Source organism: Squalius cephalus (assembly GCF_949319135.1).
Source record: "Squalius cephalus genome assembly, chromosome: 11".
Taxonomy (NCBI): domain Eukaryota; kingdom Metazoa; phylum Chordata; class Actinopteri; order Cypriniformes; family Leuciscidae; genus Squalius; species Squalius cephalus.
Window position 1 is genome coordinate 8,906,725 of NC_137132.1, and position 19,440 is coordinate 8,926,164.

The following is a 19,440-nucleotide window of genomic DNA, read 5'->3' on the forward strand; positions in this document are numbered from 1 at the left end:
AGACGAACACGAAGATGATGAATTCCAAGGTTTTAATTCTCAATATTAAACAAATACAAACAAAAGGGAGCGTGCGCTCAGAATAAGGACAACCTAACATTAAACAAACCTAACATAAACATTGACCGACAAGTGAAGAGTGAAAACCAGGAACTTAAATACACACACAGATGAACACAAGACAGGTGATGCAGATAATGATGATGAACCGGTGGGTAATGAAGGGAGTGAGTTCAGGTGTGGAAACAAGGAGGATTCTGGGAACTGTAGTGCAGACAGGATGATGACAGACAGTGAATGTGACAGTTATAGGTTATAGCCTATTCTGTTTTTTTTTTAAGTAGCCTATGTTGCCTAGGCTAATCTACATTCATTTTGTGGTCAAAACCTAATTTAGTGCTTTATAGGCCTAGGTCGGTGCAAACATAAAATATTTTATCTATTAGGCTACAACTTCAATGAAATGCTGCACTATGCACAGCTAAAATATCAGAAAATGAATAACTGGTGAACGACAAGAAGTTCAATAAAAAGATGGTTTAATGTTTAATCATTTCTCCTATTACTCAGTTTGTGTGGATGGAGGCGGGACACGTCTCCTCATTGCCCGATCTGTCGCCAGGTTGAACCAACTGATTGCGTGCTTGGTGACCTCCGCATCTGTGGCTGACCATGTCACCTTGTTTTTTCTCACAGCACCTGTAATCAAACAGACAGATATGAATATGTTTATGGTATGTAGCGTCCAAAGCCAAGTACCGGTATGCTTACACAATACAATATATGAGATGGGTATTAAGGAGATTAAATTTAAAAAGAAACATGACTTACAAAGTTATAAACAGGGCTGTGGTGGTTAAAATAAGAGGTGGGTAAACTATGAATTCGTGATCAGGGTAAGGTGTGCCGCGCCTTTCGCTATCGGATGTTTAAAAAAGACATCCAAAATGTTCAAACAATATCAGTGGTATTAAATGGTTCCTTGATCTTCATCCACATACAATATGTGCTCTGAATCAGAGCACATATTGTATGTGGATGAATCAGTGTGGTTTTGTAATGTTTTAAGTTTGTTAGGGTCCTATAACATTCTATTTGGAGGTAAGCTCTTAACATTACATTACATAAACAGGTGGATAAACTCTATTTCTGACATTTGAGCAGTGGGTAAACTCCATTTACTTGCGTTTAGTCTCCACTACAGCCCTGGTTAACATTACATTACATTACATTACATTACATTTAGTCATCAATGCTTTTAACAAAAGCGACTTAACATTCAAGCTATATGTTGCAGCAGAGACCTTAGTGTTAGGTTAACCATTCCAAAATCAACACTAAATTAAAATACAACTCACATGGTAATTTACAACCCACACAACCCAAACCAAACTGCATTCCATCAGTGTGTATTATTATTATTATTATTATGGAGATCCAATACAAATGTACACGAACGAGCAAAGCTATCGCAACCACCAGGCAGCCAATACGTTTGCGTCCATTTACTTTGATAACATGATGGGCCTGTTGCCCACACCTGGTGTGCGTTTCTCGACATGACAATCCACTGTGATTCCAATCCCTAAACTTCGACCATAGTTGCGTTTTTACGCACAAGTGCAGGTACGCCACTGTTTCGCCCAAGATTGTGCCAGAAGTTGGCATTTCCACTTTCTAGAAGTGCACCTATATGGTCAACACCGTTTACAGTGCCAGCGACAAACTGAAGCAATCAAAAGGAGGGAGTCTCACAGCAGAGGGGATCCCACAGCAATTTTGAAGATTTACTGCATGTCAGAAAGGTAGGCTTTTTTATTATTATCATTATTGCACTGTCTGATAGTTAACAGGAATATTTTTAGAAGCCTATTTTCCCTACTAAATAAGTGACCGTGTCAGGTTTTCACTGACGCACTAACTATTGCATTGTGTTAAACATAACATCAGGCATAGGCCTACCTGACTGAAAATTTGCGTATGCAAAGTAGCCATCAGCTGCTCAGGGAGTCATGGTCATACTATGTTTTATTCTGAGTTACCAAAAAGGGACATCAAACGTCAAAAAAGTCTATGGTATAGTAGCCCGTCTAAAAAAGGCTACACGGTCATATTGGTAAGACGGTTGCTGCGATTTTTAAGGCTGCCCTAACATTTACAAACTATTGACTTTGAAAGCATTTAATATTACTTTGAATTATATACTTACTGAAAAGCAAGGTCTTCGTTGCCATTCTTCTGAAGGGCTTTTTGTTATTTACACCCTTCCAGCTAATCTGATGAGACACCTCATCTGTGAAGAGCCTGCCCAGGATGTTCCAGGTCACCCTCTTCACATCCTGGCCTCCAATGGTGGCCAAAGAAGAAATCTAAAAGGCAAAGACATATTTTTTAAATAGACAGTAAGGTAAACATTTCTAAGCTCAAGCTGAATTTAAAGGTGCATTTAAAATGTTTTTGTTCCCTTTGAAAGCATCCAGAAATGTAGAAAAAGATAGAAAACTTCTGTTTCTACTTTTTCCTGTAAAAAAAAAAAAATCCTCTTCTCTTGGATTTTTTTTCTTTTCTAAATGATGTTTTATTAACAAAGTTCGGGAGGAGCGTGTTCAGATAATTAACACGAGTGGAGAGCACTCAGCAATCAACAATAAGAGGTATATATAGATTCAGCAGTCTCACCTCAATCCATTGATAGTTTAGCAGCATCTCTCCACCACCCCTTCTCCACAATTCTAGTCCTAACCACTTACATACGGGGGGAGTACTCTGGGTTCAGGCCTCCCCCTGGACAGCACGCCAAATACACATTAAACTTTACCCCCTCTAATTGTATGTAAGTGTGAATTCGTGAAACATGTACTTGGATCACACCCTCATGGACCTGTGCCACCTTTACACACAATGTCAAACCAGGGAGATTGTCGCTCACTGACAGAATCTTACCACTGCTTCAACAGAATATTTGCAATAATCATGGACAATCAATAAACCTAGTGGCACCATTCATATTAAATAAGAAAACTCACCACTCTCTGTTGAGCTGGGCCATTTGACGGTTCCTTTAAAAACATTTCAAATGCCTCCACTGCCTCCAATTGTTCTAGGGGAAATTGGATATTGTCAGGCATCTCAACATCTGGCCCTGGGGTGCTGTTCAGCCTGCTGCAGAGGTAGTTCACCTTTGCCACAAGCTGGTCTTGTTGCTGTTTAATGGTTTCCAGCAGGCTAAGGATGTGGACCTCAGCCGCTGTTGACAAACATGAAATATAGCTAAAATGTAGTGTATATCACGTTTCAGTGTTTATCCTCATTACTCATAATACTGACATTAACTACTGACATTAGTTAATGACAAAAGTTATTGACAAATTTTGAAGAAAATATGTGATGGTTGTGGGAATTTTTTCCAAAATCTGTGGCACAGAATGACCCTCCAGTATTTGTCAGTTATTGCTCACCAGAGCAGGGAATGGTATCGGTCATTCTTCCCCCTCGCCATGTTGGTAGGTCAGGCTTGAACAGGCTTCGCTGCGGTCCCTCTGCCTGTGTCTCCCCGCTGCAGGAGACGCTGTATTCCTCCGACACGCTGTATTAACGATACTGTTTTAAAGGAGAACTCCGGTCAATTTTAACATTGAGCTCATTTTTTTGTACATTTGGAGTGCTGTCAATACAGAGAACAACGACAAAAATCGGTGTTGCCTACACCGAGTTATTCTATTTTTAAAATTTGCACCCTGTTGACTTCAATGGGGCAAGTACTAAACCTGCTTTTAGCCTCCTAACATCCTTGATGTGTCATTACAAGTGCACAGAAAATGTGAGTGATTCCTTCTGAGTGAACACGAGTGAGTCTGACTGCAGTAGATGTGAAAGAAATGTATAAAAATGATGTTATTTAAGCCAGCGCAAATACCTTTGTTTACATCCTGTTTTTCGGTTGAAGTCCAAAGTAGTCGATTGCCGAGTTCACACGCATAGGTTTAATACCTATGATCACGCGCGTGAACTCGGCAATCGACTACTTTGGACTTCAACCGAAAAACAGGATGTAAACAAAGGTATTTGCGCTGGCTTAAATAACATCATTTTTATACATTTCTTTCACATCTACTGCAGTCAGACTCACTCGTGTTCACTCAGAAGGAATCACTCACATTTTCTGTGCACTTGTAATGACACATCAAGGATGTTAAGAGGCTAAAAGCAGGTTTAGTACTTGCCCCATTGAAGTCAACAGGGTGCAAATTTTAAAAATAGAATAACTCGGTGTAGGCAACACCGATTTTTGTCGTTGTTCTCTGTATTGACAGCACTCCAAATGTACAAAAAAATGAGCTCAATGTTAAAATTGACCGGAGTTCTCCTTTAAAACCGTTTTCCAGGTTAGTGGTGGTGCATATTGCTCAAAACTAACATGAAAAACGTAGCTATGGTGCCTTCACGTGCTATGGTAATTATGGTAAATACCAAAAGCCGACATGGAAAATGCACACGAACACCCCCTCATGTGGTATTTTCCACTGGGCAACTCGTAGAATATTTTGATGCACGAGTTGCCGAGATGAGATAACCTTTGACCTTTTCAAAATGGCGGAGAGCAACGCAAGAGTCGTGAATACTGTTAGCGGATAGTTTTTGTAGCCTATACAATGTTGTGTCATTAACGATTGTAATATAATGCGTTAACACTCAATTTTCAACTTCGCCGCAATTTCCTTGGTTCATATTTAATAATTTTATGTCATGTTTTCTTTTTTTTAATTATTAATTATGTTTTAATCATCAGAAAGCACCACATTTACGTTTTTTTTTTTTTTTTTTTGTAAAGATAAAAAAGATACTCTACTGACACAGACCTTGCGGGTACTACATTACGACAACAAAAGCACTTGAACACAACACACTGGTAAATACCAGTTCACAAGTGGAAAATATCATCTTTTCCATAGCACGTGAAGGCAGCATTAATGTTCACTTAGCGTTTTGTTTTGTTGTTAAACTGTGTAAAATGAGCGGTGACGTTAAATCACCCTACGGTACCATCTATTCGCTTTCGGTCTGAAACGGCCATAATTCACAATGTTTCCTGTGCATTCCGTGTGCACGTGTGATGCTGATGTTGCGCGATGTTAATCATGCGGCGCCCGAGTGCATTTGACCGGCATAAAATCAGATGTTAGACTGATCAGATGTTAGACTGAAAATCATGTGAAAATCGGCCAGTTTCGGTCACCAGCCGATCAATCAGTTCATCTCTAAAAGATTAGCATTAAAAGTATAATGTTCAGATAGGCTATGCAACAAATTATTATAATGCTATTTCATAACAATACTCTTATTAACAAATATTTTTACGTTTTTTTTTTTTTTTTTTCGCTATTTTTTTTTTTTTTTCAACTTGCTGTGGCCCCCACTTTGAAAAAAACTGGCCCTAATCACGTGTTAGGGCTGGGTGATATGAGACTACATATCATAGTGATGATATAATGTGTGAATTGATGGATCTTTTTCTAAATCGTTTACATGTATGGGCCTATTTGTGGGATAATAGTAAATATCCATGCAGCTTTTAGTGGGCAGGAATTATTGGAACGTTGGAGTGGAAAAACAAACACTGATGAATGATACACCACAAAAGTCTTCAGCTTTTAGTTTTATTGTACATAAAAAAATAATAATAAAAAAGGGGTAAATAGTGTCAAATGAATCTAAATTAATTCTAATTTTAAATTTTAGATACACTTTCTAATTTTAATAAACTTATAGAAACAAATAAACTTTACATAAAATAAACATAAAATTACTTAAAAAGCATTGGACTATACCTGCAACAGAAAGAAAGAAAAAAAAACTCTTTAAAACTGGAATTAAAACTGATATTGAGAATTGTGAAACCATGATATTGTTACTGTGATGTAAAATTGAGATTTTGGTCATATTGTCCATCCATATTCTTTGCTAGCAGAAAAGGTTCCCACAGTTTTACATACAGTATGAATTTTATTAACCTATACCTGCACTGGATGGTCAATTTCACATGTATTTTGTGTATTTTCAAAATACAAAATACTGTATTTGTATTTAAATATTTTTTTTCACACATAATTTTGTATTTGTATTTTAAATACATTTCCATGTATTTATGCCCATCTCTGTTAGGTATGCATAGTATTGCATCAGTTAGGATAGCTTCAAGTTAGCGTAGATTTTTAGCATTAGCTTTATCTGTATTTAGTACAGTGGTTAGGATGGGACGTAGTAGTGTTTCTGGTTGAAACAGCACAGCTCACGCTGAAAAGCGACGCAGTGCTAAACGCTGCTCCTCCTGCATGGACTCCATCACTGCAGTGGCGTCTTGATGTGAGTGAGCATATATTTTTAGTCACAATTTATGTTCCTTCCTATTAGGCTAAAGTTAATCCTCTGGGGTCGACAAACCCGCCGGCGTGTTTTTCTGGATTTTTTCACTAAAATAGACTTAAAATACTCTGTCATTTATGGTCATACAGACTTAAGAAATATGAAAAAATAAACTGTTAAATGTCTATTTTTTCATGTGTTCACTTACAATCGAAATAAAACATTGTGCTTTTGTAAAATAAAGAAAATAAACATGGTGTGTTTTCTGCCTCTCCGTCTCCGTGAACTTTTTTTCTGGAGCACGTCTCTAAACTTAAAGGGGTCATATAATGCCATTTTTGTACAAGTTAATATGATTCTTTAGGGTCTAAATTAAAAGTTTGTAATATACTTTAATTAAAAATTCTCATTAGTATTGTAAGAAAACACTCATTTTACCTGGTCAAAAACAGCTCTGTTTTCAGCACGCCATTTAAGTGCATGTGTCTTTAAATGATAATGAGCTTTGTTCAACCTGCCCCTCTGTTCTGTGCGTATTGCGTACACAGTTTTAATAACACAATAACCATAACGCGTTGTTCATTATAAACGTGGGATTATGAATTATATTGAGAACGTCGTACATAGAAAACATGCCGTAATGTACCCTGAGTGTAAACAGCCGCATGCATTGTGAAGCATGCTAGCGATTTGCAAAGATTAATATAAATATTAATATAAAGGTTAATAAAACGTTACACTCACTTCTTCTTCTGGAGGTGCAGCAGTAACACGAATAGTTGGTACCGATCCTTTTTTCTGGAGCAGCTTCTTAGCAAAACCAGCTTTATACTGACCTAGTTTGTAAAATAGTCTGGTGTGTGAAATGATTCGCGCAAACATGAAAGCATTGACGTTGATCGTGGGGAAATATTCCCTTCGAAAACAAACTCAGCCACTGCGTCTTCAGCGGTTCGGATTTAGGAACATCAAAATGACTGCTGTGTTCGTTATTGCACCCATTAACATTTACATTTAGTCATTTAGCAGACGCTTTTATCCAATGCGACTTACAAATTAGGACTAAATTAAGCGAGTCATCATGAGGAGGCAAAAACAACGCAAGAAGTGCTCAAAATACAAAGTTCAGGCATTATTCAGAGTAGCATAAGCCCGATAAGTGAGGTTTTAAAGTGAGGTTTTTTTTTATTATTATTTTTTTTTTTATGAGGTTAAGTGCTCACGGAAGAGATGGGTTTTCAGTTGTCTATTGAATGTTGTCAGGGATTCTGCATTCTGGATGAGGGTGGTCATATAATGGCACCCAAGAACAGAACACCACAATCGTACAGACGCCATTCTGCTCATAGACAGTGCTCCAGCGTATCAACAATGACGCGCGGACTGTGATTGACAGCTCGCTCACGAGCGAGCGCGGGTCTGTGTTGAAACGCTGCTGTCAATCAACAATCGTGGGAGGGGCGTCCGACTGTGTGATCGGCTTGATTTGAGAGAGGGGAAAACATATAAGAAGATAAAAAAAAAAAACACTGGATAGATTTTTATCATTTTATGATGGTTGTGTACAGGCACTGCCAACACACATTTCAGTACAATCAACTTGTAAAAGTGCATGTACCATTATATGACCCCTTTAAACAAAACTCAGCGAATACTAGTCACACAGGCATAAGCAATATCTTTATAAACATTTAAGTCTCTGCTATTAAATTATCTAATTCAAAACGAAAACAAATATTCTCTGTTTATGTAATCTGTATGAAAAGATATTTATTTTATTTATTTATTTGATAGGGACAATGCACATTAATGAACATCTGCATTGAAACAACAAAAACAGACGTAAACATGCCAGATTATAGCCACAGGGCTAATTTACATCCGTAGTCCCTTGGCAAATTACAGAAATACAAAACTTATAACATACAAAATGACAAAAATGAATAAGTACAAGCAAAGTAAAATAAAAGTCACTTAATGGTCACAAGACTGGTTTGCTTTAAGCCACACTTTGAGTTTGGTTTTAAATATAGGAAATGTGGAACATTCCCTGACAGTGATGGGGATACTGTTCCATAACTTACAAGCCTTCACAGACAGAGCATTTTGTCCAAAGGCTGTTCTTCTGAAAGGCACCTCACAGTCACCTCTAGTGGAAGCCCGTGTCCTGGCACCACTGTGAGTCTTTGATTTAAAGAAGTCCGATATGGGAGATGGGGCTAATCCATTTAACACTTTGTAAACAAAACAGGCATATTTAAAATGTTTAAAATTCTCTAAACTTAATAGATTATGTTTTTGTAAAATATTACAAATATGGAAGGACATTGGTTTTTTATCAAAGACTTTTAAGGCATTTTTATAGAGTGATTCTATTGATTTGAGTGTGTTCATACCAGTCAATGTCCAACTTGTACAACAATATTCAATATGTGATAAAATCATAGAATGTAAAAAACCTTTGGCAGCCCCAAATGGTATAAATTGACGGATTTGTTTAAAATTTAGTAGATTAAATTTTACTGTACTCGATATTCTTTTTACATGTTTTTTAAAACTTAATGTGGAATCAAGGGTCACACCAAGGTACTTAAATTCCGAGACGATTTCTAATTCTTCTCCTCTTAAAAATACACCAGATTGTTTTATGTCGCGGGACTGTTTAGTGAACATCATACAAACAGTTTTTTTAGTATTGAGTAGCAGACAGGATTTAAAAAGCCATTCATTTACAGGGACCAAAGCGGAGGTCAGGATGGCAGAAGCCTCTTGAACACTTTTTGCACTTGTGTAGATGACTGCGTCATCAGCATACATTTGAAATTCAACATCAACACAAGTGTTTGGAAGGTCATTTATATAAAGAAAATAATAAGGGACCGAGTATTGACCCTTGAGGCACACCAACGGGGACATCTAGGAAAGACGATTTGACACTGTTAATGTTAACACACTGTTTTCTTGAGTCCAAATACGATTTAATCCATTGAATGGCATTTGAAGAAAAGTTAAAATATGTCAATTTAGATAATAAAATCTCATGATTAACAGTGTCAAATGCTTTTTTTAAATCTAAAAACACAGCACCGACACAAGCACTATTGTCCAATTTACTTTTTACTTTTTCTACAAACAAACTGTTGGCAAATTCAGTTGAATGATTGGTGCGGAACCCAAATTGCATCGGATGCAAGGGGGAGTGGCCTTTATTTAGATGCTTATTTATAATTTTAGCAACCCACCTCTCAGCGACCTTGGAGACCACTGGAAGGATACTGATTGGTCGGTAGTTGGCTACATTTAATTTATCACCAGATTTAAAGATTGGGGTGACTAAGGCCATTTTCCAGAAGGATGGAACAATTCAGATAGAGATGTCAATCGTTCTCATGGCAACTCATCTGCGCCTACAGAGAGAGTGCGCTATTGAAACGGGTCTCATGTGCACGCCCCGCCCTCTGTTCGTCCCCTCTATCTCCGCTGGGCTCTGCCCACCTATCCAGCATTTTTCAAATATTGCCAGTGGGTGGACTCAGCCTCTGACCAGGAGTTGAGTTACCCTTTAACTAAGCACTCATAGATGTGTGTCTCTGTGAGCAACTCTATAGACGTTAAAATATCAGATAAAGAATAAAAAAAAACTATAAACATATTTTTATAGAAATGATTTACCTGCAAACAGTCTTGGTATCTCCACTCTTAAAATTGACTGGCAAATCCATAGACACGTCACTCCTCATAGACACACAGCTGGGCTCTGGTTCAGGGGCCGTATTCACAAAGAATTTTAAGGCTAAAAGTAGCTCCTAACTGGCGAATTTAGGAGCAACTCCTAAAAATAATGGGCGTGTCACACGTAACTTTAGGACTCCTAATTTTTTTGACTAAGAGTAATTCACGAAGCATTTTAGCCCTAAAAGTAGCACCTAAGCCTGGGACAGCTTAAAAGAAGTCGAGAGGACTCCTAACTCACTAAGACCTATTCACAAACCGCTTTTTGTGGCATTTCACGCTGCGATGTTTTGAAATGTGTATGCGGCGGCTACAGGAGCTTCCAATCGCGAGGGAACAATTCTGCATTGTAGGCATAACTAGGGATGCAATAACGCCACCAACAACAACCAAAACTAGGCTACATGTATGCATGTAAACTAATTGTAACGTTTCATTGTGAATCAAATTAAAATGTTCTTCTCTTTGCAAACGTAGGCAGAGGCATATAGTGACAGATTAATTCAATAATGTTGCAAAGATACTCATTGGTTTCATTAGGCTACTAGGCTATTTGTTTTGCCTTACTCTTTATTCATTTAGGCTATTTATTCAGTTATTCATCATCTTCCGTCCTTCGCACTACTTGTGTAGCGCACGCATTTTCAGACCTGTCACCTGTCACTCATCATCGTAGGGGAGGTGTTCGGAATCATTCCCGCGTTACAATCATCAGCCAATCAAGGTGGTCACTTCAGTCAAGCTCGTGCATGAGTAATGACGTCATCCATAGCAACGAAGACTCACTCTTAGTTTAGGAGTTGTCATTTTTCTTTACTAAGAGTAGGTCTGAAAGGCGTTGTGAATAACTTTTAAGAGAAAACTCCTAGCTAAAATCTTTTAGTGCGATTTAGGAGTACTCCTAGTGGTAAGATAAAATGCTTTGTGAATACGGCCCCTGATCTCTTCTGATGAACTGAACTATAACAGAGAGATTAAAGTTAATTAAATTTCTGCATTTCAGTTTAAATTACTGTATTAAAAAAAAAATGTATCCATAGAAACACTTCACAGGTTTTTATTTACACTAAGTTGATGTTGATACAAAAACTGTACTTTTAAAGGGTAACTAAACACTATAACCCGTGAACTGAACTATAACAGAACAGATTTGATCCTTTATGATTATAATCATTTTAGGGCTGCACAATTAATCGCAATTAACATGGAAATTGCGCTTAAAGAGTTTTGTATTATTGCGATTATGAAATGGCAAAGGCTGTGATTATTTTTTATGTGCAGCTTCAGCTTATCAGTGACATAGGGCTCTTTGATCAGTAGTACGCTACTGTGCTAAGCTCCATCTGAGAGCACTGTGAGTTTGAGTCGCTTATAACGTGCACTTGAAAAAGCAACACGCGTCAAACATTTTTCCAAACATGAGAAACATTTATGAACCTCGTCCAACAAAAGACAGCATTTAATAAATCAATTAAAGCATTTCAATCTTGTTTATTCAGCTACAGCGATAGTATGATGCCCATAGGGATTTCCTGGAATGACGTGCATCATCTAGCCTACTTCTGTGGCGGGGCATATTTAGAGTTTCTGCGTGAGACGCCCTCTGGCTTTCAGAAGGAGCCGCTTTTACTCTCGATCAGCCGGTCTGCACTGACAAGCTGCGCGCTTAATATTAATGACTATGACTATGAAAACACAGGACCTTATTAATATTTCAAAATATGTCTCAAATTTTGATGGTAAATTATATTCCAGCCATGCATGTTCCGTAGACAAAATAGAAGATTTTTTAAAGCCCCTGAATTAACATAGTAGCCTATATATAGTATTGATGAAGAATGTAAAGCCCTTTGTGATAAGGAAGTCTCCATTTTAGAGATTAGAACAGCTATTAAAACAAATCCCCTGGTAATGATGGCTTAACTGCTGAATTAAAAAAAATATTTCAGGATGATTTAGCTGCATTTCTGTTAATGGTATTTAAATAATCTATTGATCAGGGTGTTTTGCCACCCCCCATTTTAAAATGTATTTGGAAGAACAAATCACACTATATTAAAAACGAAAATATTTGTCGGTCAAAAATTTCAAGCGGATTGAATGTTTTGGATTTTAAGACCTCTAACATGAAATACAAAATAAAATGGCTCAAAAAAAAAAAAAAAAGCATTTATGGTATACAGTACCTAACTTTATATTTCAAAAAGTAGGTGGTGCAGAGTTCATATTAAAATGTGATTATTATCAACAAAATACCCACTAAAATTGCAAGTTTCCACAATAAACAAGCATTGTTTCCATGGACTCTTATGTAGTCATATTGGAGTAAAATTTGGATGATGCCTCATAAATATTGTCCATCAAGTTTACCCAGTTAAGTAACTTGTGGTACAGCGTTTTAAAGTGAACATGGAAGATATTTGTGTTTTCTGTAAAATTTCCCCTAATACTATTAATCATCTATTTTGGGAGTATCCCAAGACCCAACTATTTTGGAAAGAATTCAGTAATTACTTACAAAGAAAAGCTATGAAACATGTTAACTTTGAAGAAGTTGATGTTATGCTCAAATGTTTTTCATTTGAAGGTGATAAAATCTTATTATACTTGCCTGTTACCATATTTATAAAGTCAAGAATTTGAACGTTTTTTCCCCTTTGTTTAGCCTACAGCTGACATGTTGTATACGCCTGTATGTAAATTGTTTTTTTCTTATTAAAATGCAATAAAAAAAATAAAAAAAAAATAAAAAACTAATCGCGCAAATCATTTCATTTATTATAAAGTCTTTAAAAAGCATTTTTCATCAAAAGCACTTTAGGCTGGTCTTCTTTGTAATAACATTGTAATGTAACAAAAACATAAATATTTTAAATGTAATTTATGTTTTTTCAAAGTACCTGCATCCTGGAGAAAAATCTTCATCTCTAGATGTTTGTGTGTTATCCATGATGAAGCTGAACAGTTGAAACGAAATCTGATCTCCAACACTGACTCTGGATGAAAATCACAAAAACAAGTTCAACGAGTCAGAAAGAAACAGGATCACGAGACGGCGACGTTCACTCAAACACACATTGTTAACACAATTGCTAAAATAAACCACAGACAACACGAAAAACCAATGAAACCACATTAATTTGTTATAAAATACCTAAACCTAACCTTAAGAACTAATCTTGTCCTTTAGAGAATGCAGAAGTCGCACACCAAAGCGTCTCCAGACCTATTCTCCACAGATGCATTTTTTTCACCTTTCAAGTAACTACATGTAAATTCATTACAAAGGTTCCCATTAAACACACGGATAGACTAGACTCGTTAAACATTTACTTTTGCCTTGTCCAAATACTTGCAGTCTTTGCACTTGACCACTTGCATGACGTATTTCCTCTATTTGGCCCAAGTGGTTAAAGTGGCGTAAAGACTGCCATTGTGGAGCAGATGGTCCATCAGCTCTTTCCTTTGGTCGAACAACCTGTTGCTGGGAAGAAAATTCAGTTCCCATCCGCACATTCTGTCTTTGTTGCATTTGATCAGGTAAATAGGTCTTTGCATGTGGATTTAATTTGACTGACATTTTCTTTTGAGCAGTTCCTTTTCTCAAATACGAGTTCATCCCATCAGATACTCTTGAGCTGTTTCTTGATCCCATTGATTCAAGTACATTCATTTTTGCAGTGGTTGCTGCCAGTTCAGTCTCTAATTCCAGTTGTTCTTTCTTCCTTTTCAGTTGTTCTTCCTGTGCCTCAAGGTCATGCCTTTTCTGCAGAGCGGCAACCCGTTCCATGAGAGCAGCCTTTTCTGCTTTAATGCGAGCAGAGGATGTTGAAGATGCACGTGATGAAGAACTTGATTTGTGGTTTGATTTAGGTTTTGACACATTAGAAACACTGTCATCCGGTCCAATGTCATCTGTGTTTACACTTTCAGCAATGGTGTGTTTTTTATGCCACCCAACCTCTGAAAACCACACATTTACATCTTGTATAAAACCATCAAAAGTTTCCATTTTTTGTTGAAACCAGTGATTTTGCCTTTCAAGTTCATTTTCAGGCAGTGGTAACTTTACCAAGGACTCATGATTTCTTTTGGCTTCATCACAGATGTTGATTAATTTAACCAAGTTAGATTGCACTTCATTTGCATTCTCCTTTGATTTCATTAGCTCTTTCAACAATTCCATTAACTTCTTAGCTTGTTTACATTTCAAGTTTCTTATTTTCTGAGTTTTCAATGAACATTTCCAAACCTAGCAGTGTGTTTAATAACCCTTTTTTCTTTTTCAGAATCCAGTGCAACATCGCCATCTTGTGACCGAACGTCAGACATGACAATGGACATATTTGTTTAACTTTTTAGCGTGATCCAGTAAACCACACGGCAATCACAGAAGGTTTCAGACAGCTGATATTGTGGTGACAGTATATGCTTCAGTCAACGAAATCCATTAATGTAGCCGTTTCTGGCTTTTCCAATAAAGCTTAGTATGCAAACAATAAACATAAATGGCTCCTACATATAGGCTACCTTTCCTTATTTTTTTGGTATAGGCCTACCCATCTACACCAGTGTGTTTTTGTGTACACTTGTTTACAAAAACATTACATAGAATGATAACATTACTAAACTGATAAGATGTAGGCCTAATTTTTATGATTAATGGTTAGTCATTATATCAATTAGTTTGACCACTGTTCTAAAGCATTGCTAGAGAAAACAACTGTTAATCCATCTGAAGCTTAACATTTATGACAACCTTTGATAAAGTAAAGGTTGTGTATCAAAAATATTTTTCAGTTGAGTCAGTATAAAGCAACATTCAAAGCATGCAACATGCAACTCCAAGTGTTGTCTTGAGCTATCAGCCTATAATTTAAAGGCTATTTTAATAATATGCAGACAACTTTGGGAGACATAGCCTAATAAAAACACAAGAATATATTTGTAAATATTTATTCAAACAGCAATCATACACATTTAAAAAAGCATAACCTCTGTCATTCATGAGAAACGAACAGTTCTAAATCATAGAATGTCAACAACAACTAATCTGGGAGAAATTTGGAGAAATATGCCTTTATTGTATAGCAGGTCTTCCAACGCTTACAGGATCAGGTCTGTAATAGTTCAGGTAAACTCAGAGTACTGAAACACATGCTACAAAACAATGAATTATGTATAAAATATATATGAGTAGTTTAAGCTTAACTTCGTTCAACCTTATTTTGAAAGAAATAATCCATAAAACAAAACAAAACGCGAGGCGCTCACGCTAATAATTTCTGTTCCACTCGCTTGTATTGATCGCCCCACCCATGCTATGGTCTCGTGAATATTCATGATAGCTCCACCCTTTGGAACCAAATATTTCCTATATGGGGTGGCTGCAGACTTGGAGCCGGTAGATCTACGCCCCAGGCAGTTTTACGCCCCTGCAGTTCCAGATGCGTCCAGTAGGGGGATATACTGCGAAATAACACCATTAAATCGACGCTCAAAACTTACACATTAAAGGTGCCGTAGAATGGATTATTTTATTATTTTATAATGTTTCCTGGGGTGCCCTTATAATGTTAGTATGTTTTTAAGATCAAAATTTGTTATAATTTAGAAATAAAAGGCATATTTCCTAGCCTGATTTCATTCCCTGGATTGAACACTCTGTTTGAAGGGGCGTGTCTGCTGAGAGACTTCAGTGTTGTTGCCCACTGCTGTGATTGGCTGACATGCTTGCATATGAAATATCTGGCATTACATGTAGAGCTATCTGGAAAACTTTTACTATTACAGCTTTTATACGTTTTTACTATTACAGCTATCGGGATTAACGAATCATGAGAAGTTTTTTAAGTATTTAGATCTATTCCAGCATTGAGCAGATGACAGCCTGTTGATCGCGTGAATGAAGATCTTATCACTGCAACGCGATCTACTGATGCATAAACAGTGTTGAACGACTTTGAGAGAAAGATTATCTGTCTGAACTTGAACAATTACACATCAGAAATTCACATAACCCACTGGTTCTCCAGAGGCTCGGATGAAGGAACTAAAAAAATACTTTTGTGTTCATTTGTACATCCAAACACTGAGCAACTGCCATGCTTCGTTCGCTCGTTTGCAAGCCACGATGTCTCTCGAGGAAAAAACAATATCGCGCTGGATCTAGATAACACAGTGTAAATTATCGTTAATAAAATCAATACTTACCGCTTGCGGGAATATAACGTTAGTTGAAATTGCCCCCTTCGTCCGTTTGAGATGCCAACAACTTCGAATTAAACTGTAGCGGTATCAGATTATAGATAGATCTGCCATTTTCCCTATGATCCTCCTCCTGCTTGTTTCTTCACCTGCAGAACTTCTGATGATTCGGCTGTGCAGTTTCGCCTGGCACTGAGCATGGGCTGGCATATGCAAATTTTTAGAGGCGTACATATTAATGATCCCGACTGTTGCGTCACAGTCGGTGTTATGTGGAGATTCGCCTGTTTTTCAGGGGTGTTTTTCAAAAACGAGATTTAAATAAGAAAGAGAAAACTATGGTGTTTGAGAATCACTGTATGTCATGTCCATGTACTGAACTCTTGTTATTTAACTATGCCAAGATAAATTCAATTTCACATTCTAGGGCACCTTTAATAACCATCCCGTTCATAGACTTTGCCCAATTTTGTGTTTTTTGTTCATTTAAATATAAACGTTACAGTGTAGATCTGCACTATGGATTAAAATATCTGTAGATATATTCAGTTGAGCTTCACTCAGCCTACAGATGAGTGTTTGTTTTATTCAGCCTGAGCCTACAGAAGACTATTTTTGTGAATTAAAAAATTAATAATGCACATAGTTGGATCAGATGACAAGTAATGATATATGACCTACTGTAGAATATTTATATATGACCTGCTGTAGAATAGTTCATTGAATATAGAATATTCACTGTATGTTTTTATATACAGGAGACTGAGTGAAATATGTTGTTGTGAATTTATATAAAGTTACATTTAGATATTAACCATATTTAGCCCATTAGACATACAGCACCATATAATCATATGGATCCTCGATTAAATATCTGCTGTACTATTCACTATTGGTCATCATACAGCTACAAAACAGTGTCCTATAGCATTTTAAGAAGACAAACACAATTTATACCTTTTCTAAAATTCCGAGGGCCATTTAGAAGAAAGAGACAATATTGTTGTTCACAAAAACATTAGGCCTATTTATTAACACCATTTATGAATTATGATGACTCCTGTAGATGACTCCCCTATGGCTTGCCACTCTTCTCCTCCTGTCAAAGTGCTTCTGCTCACTGATAAAAAAAAAATAATAATTTAAAAAAAATTGTAAAAAGGACATCCATGGTGAGTTTGATCTTGTCAAGCAGGACTCACAGCAGGACTCACTGTTAAATTTTGAATAAAATTCCTGAATCCTTAATTTTTTTATCACAGTTGCTTTGGTACATTTCTCAGATCACTACTGAAATTCTCATAACTACTTTTGAACAAATTGCCAATGCTTTGGTAAATTCATGCAATTGATTATGAATTGCCTTGCTGCTTCCTAATTTATCAATTCATTATTTCCATTAGTGAAATTCTAAATACACCTCTGCAATTCACCAATTCAGGACACTTTTACAAAATAAAGTCTAATAGAAATGTATTGAAAAGATGCTTGACAGTTTATGACAACTAGTCAACCATTTTGCATTTAATGACTTATGCAAGGAACTAATGCCTAGATGTTTTGAGGACTATGACAATTCAACAGAGAAATAGTAGGTAATATGCCTATATTTTGATCAACATGACATAAAGACTTGATAATGTAGGAAACAGCAGACAGTTGTGCATTATCACTTCTTGCATGAATGTACCGAAGCATTTGCAATTTGTATAACGTATAAAAGAATGAGAAATTGCTTTTATGATGTGCACCAGTGACAAGATGATGTGATTTCAGTTGTGATCTGAGAAATGCACCAAAGCAACAGAGATAAACTATAAGATATTGGAGACCCTGCAGAATCACTGTAGACTCCCTAAGAGTCACAGACCACATAAAAGAAAGTGTTACGAGAACACAAACTGCCTTTTTAATTTGAGTTACATATCTGTGTATTTCATAATAAAAAAATTAAACATTAAAAAAATGTAAAAAGGACATCCATGGTGTATTTGATCTTGTCACAGTGTGTGTGGGTGTGCTGCCCAGAATTTCAGGTCAGTGTGGATTGCATCAATTTGGTCCTGATCTTCAAAGTACAACGGCGCAGGCACTTGTTGGTGGAACACTTTTGGAAAAAGTGTCAAGACACTTTTCTTTTGGCCACTGATGATGGACTGTGCAGAGAAAATTGAAAATGACATAAAAAACATGTCCATATATGTCTCTGTAAGTCATTTAATTACTAGAGAAGCTATTGGTTTGGAATGCAGTTAAAAAAAGAGATGGGTGTTTATAGTTTATACAAGTTTAGAGAGAAAGAGGGAGATTTTCATTCCCTTAAGTAGCTAAAGCAAACACACATGCATGCAAGTTAAAGAGAACTTGGTAAAGACAGAGTATGATATATCCTGCATTAAGTGCACACAGCCTACATTTTAGTCCAGAACAGTAAGCTATTTTAAGAAAAATGTATAATTAGATTTAAATAAGATAGTTAGATCATCTCATTTCCAATAAGAAACTCAAACCAGAAAGGAGTAAACATAGTCTTACCAGAAGAGGCCATCTCACGCAAGATAAAGACAGGCAACAAAAGAAAATTCAAAAGAAAATTAATTTTGAAAGTGAGTAGAAAAGACTAGAGGCAGATAAACTTACACGTGGTTACTTAGCTAAGTTTAAGCCAGACAGAACATCAACCCGACTGTCCAGAACCTTTTGTCTCTCGAAATAAATTATAGGCCATCCATTGATATATAGAAATTAATTGATATCTACCTAGCTCAAGCTAATCGTTTATAAATAATAAATGTTGCATCATTGCATTTTTTTTTTTTACAGTCTATGTTGCTAAACAACAATAACTTTAGCAGATTATTTAATATACCTCAATTCGCTGTACAGGCTCCCCCTACTGGACGCAACTGGAACAGCAGGGGCGTAAAAGTGCCTGGGGCGTAGAGGGCGACAGGGCGTAGATCTACCGGCTCCAAGTCTGCAGCCTCCCCCTACTCGATCGCCCTAATGAAGAAACCGCCGCTGATTGACACATTATTTATGATCATCTAATCATCTGTATCAAATCTACTATAAAACTAATTCAGTTAATTTGCAGAAATTATACAATCAGAAGGAAAACTTTTTATTCACATCTCA

At 36.7% G+C, this 19,440-nt stretch overlaps 2 protein-coding genes across 3 annotated transcripts in view; both read right to left on the bottom strand.

Moving 5' to 3' along the window:
• The window catches only part of LOC307167554 (NACHT, LRR and PYD domains-containing protein 3-like), a 76,685-nt gene that overhangs the window by 24,646 nt on the left and 32,599 nt on the right, over positions 1-19,440 (bottom strand). The window lies entirely within an intron of this gene.
• On the bottom strand, positions 20-13,409 carry LOC307167636 (uncharacterized protein). Of its 2 annotated transcripts, XM_079886896.1 has the most exons (7): positions 13,261-13,404; positions 12,996-13,091; positions 10,036-11,055; positions 3,459-3,600; positions 3,027-3,247; positions 2,210-2,369; positions 20-699 (listed from the first exon to the last, which is right to left on the bottom strand). In XM_079886896.1, exons 4-7 carry the CDS (start codon positions 3,481-3,483, stop codon positions 563-565), a joined length of 543 nt encoding a protein of 180 aa, XP_079743022.1. In that variant the 5' UTR covers positions 3,484-3,600; positions 10,036-11,055; positions 12,996-13,091; positions 13,261-13,404; the 3' UTR covers positions 20-562. The 2 variants fall into 2 exon arrangements, with proteins under 2 accessions (XP_079743022.1, XP_079743021.1); XM_079886895.1 differs by lacking the exon at positions 10,036-11,055 and having other exon boundaries at positions 3,459-3,586; positions 13,261-13,409.

Coding starts and splice junctions, on each gene's coding strand:
- LOC307167636 (XM_079886895.1), bottom strand. CDS start 13,045: ATGGATAACACACAAACATCTAGAGATGAAGATTTTTCTCCAGGATGC. Junction 3,587..12,995: donor GATTTTTCTCCAGGATGCAG/GTACTTTGAAAA, acceptor TCGTTAATACAG/CGTGTCGGAGGAATACAGCG. Junction 3,248..3,458: donor CGATACCATTCCCTGCTCTG/GTGAGCAATAAC, acceptor GTTTGTCAACAG/CGGCTGAGGTCCACATCCTT.